Genomic DNA, 7,212 nt, shown 5'->3' with positions numbered 1-7,212 from the left:
TCTTTTATGGATTCATTTTAGATTAGTATTGCCACATTATTTACTTTTTATTTTATTTATTCCTGTTTTCATTTCCACTCTTATTTTATTAGCCGCACGGTGCTGCATCGCTCCAGCTGTTCCAGGTGATGACTAACAGAACTGGTGTTAGCTGCACTAAAGCTTTCTCCACAGCCAACCCGGTTCAGAACCGCCGCCACAGGCTGTCCAGTATACATACACACATATATCTGTGAGTACTTACAGTTTGAGCTGCTGTGTGAGGATGTATTCTGTGTACTCCTTAATGGATGGTGCGTAGTAAAGCGTCAGTCCCTCCGTCAGCCCCCGGCTGACGATCTGGTCCGCAGAATTAAAACGCAAAATGTACAGCGGGCTGGACACTGGACCAAACACCTCAAAAACCTCAAACACAGAACCAGCAGAACATCATCACCATGTGGACAAGAGCAGGTCACAGGAGAAGAAGTGACAGAGGCACTAACAGCCAGCATGCTGGTGCCGGTCCGCTCACCTTGCCCACCGCCAGCTTATCGGACCTGAAGAGGATGCTGTCGTCGTTCAGAGGGGGCGTGTCTTTCAGAGACTGGATAATAACTGCACACACAGAGACAGTATTAAAGACAGAGCTAATAAAGTGCTGTCTGATGAAAACAAGGCAACACTGTCTCCTTCCTCATGTGAAAACCTCCAACACCTGAATGCAGCCTGAGGATGAGGTGACGGTCTGTACGTACCGAGCTGCTGCACGATACTGGAGATGGTTCCCACTGGCTGCAGCTCTGCTTCCTCGGGTAACGTCACACACACTTCCTCCACCGCTGGAAGCTCCTACACACACACAACATGACAGTTCAGCACGTGGACCACAAGACGCTCACTGAGATGCTGCTGCTTTCTCTGCTGGCTTGTGGAAAGTGTCAGAGTGACTGCTGACCATCGGACGGATGGTGAAAAAGAAAACAAGCCCACAGGACAGAGTGTGGCGGACACATCTGTCTTCCTGCTGTTAGTGTTAGTCTAGAAAGTCCATCTCTGGGCCTCCCTACACACACCGACATGCACTGATCACAAGTCAGCGTGTCTTTACTGGCCGACCACTGAACACAACCAGGGAGGAACAGTTTCCTTCACCTGTGCTCAGCACCCTAAATAATACATAACACAGGATTACATCAGCAGACATCCTGATGAAGGGCTTCGATCACAGCACATGACCTGGTCTGCTGTAACACAGGCTGTGGCTCAAAGAGAAAGCGCTTCCTGAAGTCACAGTAAAAAAATGGGACAGCGCAATGTAAAGGGTGATTGGAAATTTCTTCTGCCAAATTTTGGAATTGGCATCAGCTTCAAAAAATCTGTATTGGTCGGACCCTATCAAATACTGTCACAAGTTACCCCACGGAAAGCTAGCAGTTTAGTCGGGGGCGGAGATCTAGCTCCACAGCATCAGTTACCATGGAGACCTAGCTCCTCAGCATCAGTTACCATGGAGACCTAGCTCCTCAGCATCAGTTACCATGGAGACCTAGCTCCTCAGCATCAGTTACCATGGAGATCTAGCTCCTCAGCATCAGTTACCATGGAGATCTAGCTCCTCAGCATCAGTTACCATGGAGACCTAGCTCCACAGTATCAGTTACCGTGGAGACCTAGTTGTGAGCTAGCAGGTAAAAACAGAGTCACCTTCATGACAGTGAAAACTGCGACTTTAAGCTGAATGTACCTGATAACCCACTGATCTGGCTCGTAGTGCAGCCCTCTGGTCTACCTGCATCCAGCTGCAGCACAACAAATGTGTCCTTTTCATCACGATCGCCTCAAAAACCAAAGCATGACCAACACAAAACGACAAGACGATGGGAAACTGCTCTGTAATGGTACACTTCCACCCGTACTGCACTGTAAAATATGCAGCACTCATTAGACAAGCCATGTGTTGCCTTCAGACTTGCAGAGAGCTAGCAGAGATGAGCTCATCCAGAGATGCTACTGAGGGGCTGAGGTAGCACCGACTCCCCCTGCAGGTAACCGTCTGCAGCACACAGCAGGATTACGGTCAACATATGAACCACAGTCAGCTTTAAGATCATAATTAACCTCTAATGAAAACACATTCAATCACAGACTGACCTCCAGCAGAACTTCATCTCTTGTTTTGATGGGCACTGGTTGGCTGAAACCTTCATCATCATCCTCCTCAAACACACGGACAGAGGGAGACGAGGACGACGAGGAAGAGGAGGAGGAAGAGGATGAGCTAGAGGAACTGTCGCTGAAGAAAGGAAAAGAACGGCTCTGTCAGTTTTCCTGTTGATAACATCTGTAGCATCAAACCCACAGACGATGAAGACTGAGAACCAAACAGACCAACAACGATGAAGAGCGACCTGTCCAGGTGTTGTGTGTACCTGTCCAGGTGTTGTGTGTACCTGTCTGAGTCGTCGGAGTCCTCCTCATCACAGTCCTCTGTCTTACACACCCTGTCCACAGACGCTGTTGAGTGTGTTTGTACGTCTCCCGTTTCCTCCGGATGCGTTTTCTTGTCCGTACTGTCGGGCGTCATGGCGACAGTTTCCAGTGGCGTTGTCATGGTGACCTCCATCTCTTCACCCTCCTCCTTCTGTGATGGTAGCTCCTGTCCATTCCCCTCTGGCAGGTTTGTGTCCATCTGAAATATTACACACCGTTGATTTATTTACGTACTTTATCGATGGTGGAAGGAGAAGCTGGGATCCAGGGTCAGGCCCACTACGGTGCCCCGGAGAGGACTCATCAGTCAGAGGCCTGCTCTGCTCGGCCACCACGTCCCCCAAAAGCTTCAAACCTTTACACGCAGATCAAACGAGTATATATATAGTTTTGAACATAAAATACCAAAACAGTTGGGGAACTACACTCAGTAACAGAAGTGAGCACATGCCTGTATGTCGTCACTGATGTAAAAAACAACAACAAAAAAACCCAACAATTTCCCTGAGGTACCCTACCAAAGGGATCAATAAAGTCATATCTGATCTAATCTAATCTAATGTCCAATTAATCATACGGATGTCCTCGTACAACGACTGCATCACTTCTATTTAGAACAGCAGGACTTTAAAGTACACGTAATATATTAAACACACAGGCCGGGCAGGAGAAGGTCCCTCAGAAATCATCTTCCATCACTGAGATTCACATCTTCAGTTCTGCCCAATAGCTCATCAGTCCACCTGAGTTTCTGATGACTGACTCGATCTTCATGAAAAAATCCCAGATTCCTTTAGAGACAGTTGCTCCAGCTGCTCTTTGTTAGAGGACATGTGGAGGTCGCTATAAAACATCAGACCACTGCTGGTAGAGCAGCTCTAGCACCACCACACTGATGAAGTTATTCACAATAATCCATTATTCATGTCATAAACGCACTAAAACATTCCTGCCTACAAAATAATGCAAACAACAGAAAACATGTAAAAGCAAAAAAAACAAAAAACAGTTTTATTGAGCATTAAATAAAAACATGAATGCTTGGTGACGAGCCGCGTGTCTGCTTAAGATCACGTGATAGAAATGATAGAGGAGCTCACCTGGACCTGGATGACCTGGAAGACCCGAACCGAGCTTAGTTTCCACCCTGATAGCGGTGTAGTTCTAACAATGGCAGCTGAGACACTTCATTTACTGTAGATGTGAACGGAGTGAGCACTGATAAACGCCTTTAAGGGCTAAAAACACATCTTTCAAAGCAGGACCTCGCTAACTGCACTTCTCTCCATCACTAAATATCTCATTAAAATACTTTCCGAACCAAACCCCACGTAGCAGCGATGTTGACAGGCAGGTGGGGAGCAAAATGATCTTGTACTTAATGTCTTTGCCTGGTTAAATAAAGGTTAAATAAAAATAAAAATAAAACGCAAACGCTTGAGTTGTTTCAATGCTAGCTCTGGCGGCTAATTAGCCGCGGAGCTAAACGAGGCTAGCCGGGACACTGACACGACGGCAGCCGCTCGACGAGACAAATCCGATGAGTTTAAAACCCCACAAACATTTAGTAAGAAGAGTAACGGTGAGTTTGTTGAAAAGAATACCTGCTTGTTTGGCGAGGATCCACGCTGAGCAGACCTCAGGGACTCCGGTTTGTCACCGGAACGAACAAAACTAGTTCCGTTATTAACCTTCACAATAAGATCTTCCTGTCGCGTTTCAAAACCACTGTAAAGTGTTTGTTTTTTTTTAGTTTAAATAAATCCAAGGTTTAATTGAAACTTATTTCTAAAAGGATATCATTGCATTATTTCCCTCCATTATTCTACGAAGTTTTTTGCAATTTAACATACATTTTTGATCGGTAACGAGTACATGAAGAAATGAGCTTTTGTGCCCTGAATGGGCCCATATTCATCCATCATCCATCCATTAAGCGACACCCAGAAACAGTGAAGTTCCTCTGCAGCATACTGTAGTTTTTGACTGTTTCTAAAGTGTGAAGTACTGAAGCTTTACGTTCAGTAAGTTACGTCCTCATTTTATTTTGAAGGCCACATTGCGATTGTGCTGTTTCTGTGTGTGAACTTGACGCAGCTGCAGCCACATGTCCACAACACATCGTGCTTTTCCGGGTCTGTGCAAAGGTGGTGCGCAGTCTGCTGCAACTGGCGAGAAGAGCTGCTGTTGAATCCTGCAGATACCCTGAGCGTTACTACGACAGAAATACAAACGTAAAGGCAACGATTCTGTGTTTGTATGTATGCATATATTGTGCCTTCAAAAACTATTCATCCCCCGTGAAACCAGGTTTGTCTTTCATGACAAAAATAATTCTTAAAAAATATAAAACATAAAATAATCTGAAGAAACTGAAGGAATATACACCTGGTCACCTGTCTGTCCACCTTGAAATATTGCAGCCTTTTTTTTCCTCGCATGACAGCCCTACAAAAAAAAATCAAAGATAGTTTCAAAATATTCTGTTTTTCCACTTTACATTTTCCACTTTCCACTGTACATATAACCTATACTGTAGACTGTATATATAACTTATCTTATTTTTTTATACTTAAATCTCTTCTATTTTTTCTTTTTTTTTTGCTCTTTATTTTGTACTTTATTATATATGGCACTGAAGGAGCTGCTCTCAATCTCATTGTACATGTGTATAGTGACAATAAAGGCATTCTATTCTATTCTATTCTATTCTATTCTTTGTCAAACAGTTTCATGTTACCTAGTTACACAGTTTTGCATTAATATTACATAAATTAAAACAGCTGTCGTCACCTTGTTGACCTTGTTGACGTCACCACAACACCTTAGTGCATCATGGATCCCTTCTGGACTGAACCTGACTGGTCCTGGGTTCACACACCAACCAGACAACGAGCCCAGCAGAACTTCAGAGCAGTGCAGAGACCATCTGACCCAGTGGAAATGTTAATGTTTTCTAGTTTTTGTGACAGTCTCATGAATTTGTTGAGCACTGTGTGTTTTTTTTCTTCTTCAGATTACTAGTGTGTAGGATTTAGTGGCATCAAGCAGTGATGTTGAAACCAAGTGAATGAATCGTCTCTTTCTCAGCGTGTAGGAGCAGAAGTTGTATCAGAAATCCTGGTCTTTTTTTACTCAATATAAGTCTAATATCTGTAATGCATTGTTAATGTTAGTAAAGGTTCTGGTTTAGTGAAGCAGCATTAGGAAATACTCCTGCTGCACACATTGGAAGTTATTAAAACTGAAACATGAGTGAAACCCTTAAACTGTGTCACTGCGTCAGTGTACAGCACACGGACAGGAGGCAGGTACACAGATGACCAGCAGGTGGCAGCGCTGCCATGTTTATTTCATCTAATCTGTTTGGGTCAGCGTTTGTAAAAAACAAAAAAACAAAAAACGGACTACTTCATCTGATATTGCTTGATGTTTGGTGTTCAGGTCGCAGGACATTAAACTGATGATGACTGGATGTAAGTTGCTGATGTCCTCTTCAGGACAGACATCAAAATCAGATGAAGGACTCAACGCTGCGCGCTGGTGGACGACGGGACGCGGTGTCGTTTGTGTTTAAATGGTTTCTGATCTACAGAAGCCAAACTGTCATTTTCAGATGATCTCAGTTTCCTCCACTTTTCCTTCACTCAGATGTCTGCACAAACGTTGGCTGTGAAAAATCCTGAGGCTGTAATATTTCTCATTTGTGTTTCTCACCAGCTTGTTTTATGTCAGCAGCTGGTTGTTTTGCTTGCTTGGTTTGGTTTGTGTGATTATCTGCTCTACCTGGTGTTGGTGTCGTCTCGTCTGTCCCTCTCTGAGCTGCCGGGTTGTCTGTTTACCTGCCTGCTTACCTCCTGCTACCTGTCTGCGGTCCTGACCGGTCTGTGTACCTGTCGGTCTTGCAGTCTTGTATCCAGGACCTGGTACTTGTTTTTGGACTTCATTTGGACTATTACAGCCTGCTGTAAAAAATGAAAAACTACCTTCTTTGTAGGTTGCTTTGCTTTTGAAATCAATGTGCAAGTTTATTTATTTATTTTTTTTACTTAAAATGATTAGATACTGTTCGCTGAGTGCTGCTACTGAGCTAATCACCTTGTAAGTGAGGTTCAGAGCTAATCAACACATCAGACACGTCTCAAGCACCGTGAAGGAGCGCTCGGCTTCAGGCAAGCTCACTGTTGAAAGCAAAACGGCACAATGGCCTCAGTCACCACTTGTATGACACCACTGAGGATAAATGCACACGAAAGCCTTGACAAGTCATATTTGTGTGGAACAAAGCAGCTGAGAAATGTGCTATTGTGTGTGACTTACCTCATCAGAATGCTTGGCTACAGTCGTGCCAGTGTGTGGATCCAAGTGAATGGGAAGTAGGAGAACATCAATACAGCTCATTGAGATACTGCCACTGGGTACTGTCACAGCTCCCATGATAACATTGTGTGAGCCATTTCTCTAACAATGATTCCCATTGTCACACAGGACTGAACAGAAAGCACACATCATCACTGAGAAATTCATCCTGTGCACACTCAGAGAAGACCTTGCAAAGCTTTGTTTGCATCTTAGAAAACAATAGAACGCAATAATCCTGGTGACTCAAGAGGCTAAGGAACATATTTAGCGTTTAACATCATCGTGTTGTTCAGTGGACGCCACCTGCACACTGCAGAACAAAACAACAGTGGCCCAAAATAACATGAAGGTTATTCAGAAATGGTCTTACACAAGTAG

General features: G+C 44.2%; 1 protein-coding gene across 1 annotated transcript in view; it reads right to left on the bottom strand.

Annotated features, from left to right (window-relative positions):
• Window positions 1-4,144, bottom strand: part of LOC103360388 (H/ACA ribonucleoprotein complex non-core subunit NAF1) — a 7,536-nt gene extending 3,392 nt beyond the window's left edge. The window contains exons 1-6 of the mRNA XM_008286114.1: window positions 4,077-4,144; window positions 2,433-2,671; window positions 2,134-2,275; window positions 738-831; window positions 515-597; window positions 245-405 (exon numbers count right to left, since the gene is read on the bottom strand). Coding sequence (XP_008284336.1) covers window positions 245-405; window positions 515-597; window positions 738-831; window positions 2,134-2,275; window positions 2,433-2,671 — 719 coding nt within the window. The 5' untranslated portion in view covers window positions 4,077-4,144. The remainder of the gene's footprint in view (window positions 1-244; window positions 406-514; window positions 598-737; window positions 832-2,133; window positions 2,276-2,432; window positions 2,672-4,076) is intronic.
• Between the last annotated feature and the right edge of the window lie 3,068 nt (window positions 4,145-7,212).

This window comes from Stegastes partitus, unplaced genomic scaffold, assembly GCF_000690725.1.
Source record: "Stegastes partitus isolate 25-593 unplaced genomic scaffold, Stegastes_partitus-1.0.2 Scaffold433, whole genome shotgun sequence".
Lineage (NCBI taxonomy): Eukaryota > Metazoa > Chordata > Actinopteri > Pomacentridae > Stegastes > Stegastes partitus.
Note: the sequence above shows the minus strand (reverse complement) of the source record. Positions and strands in the feature narration are given on the sequence as shown.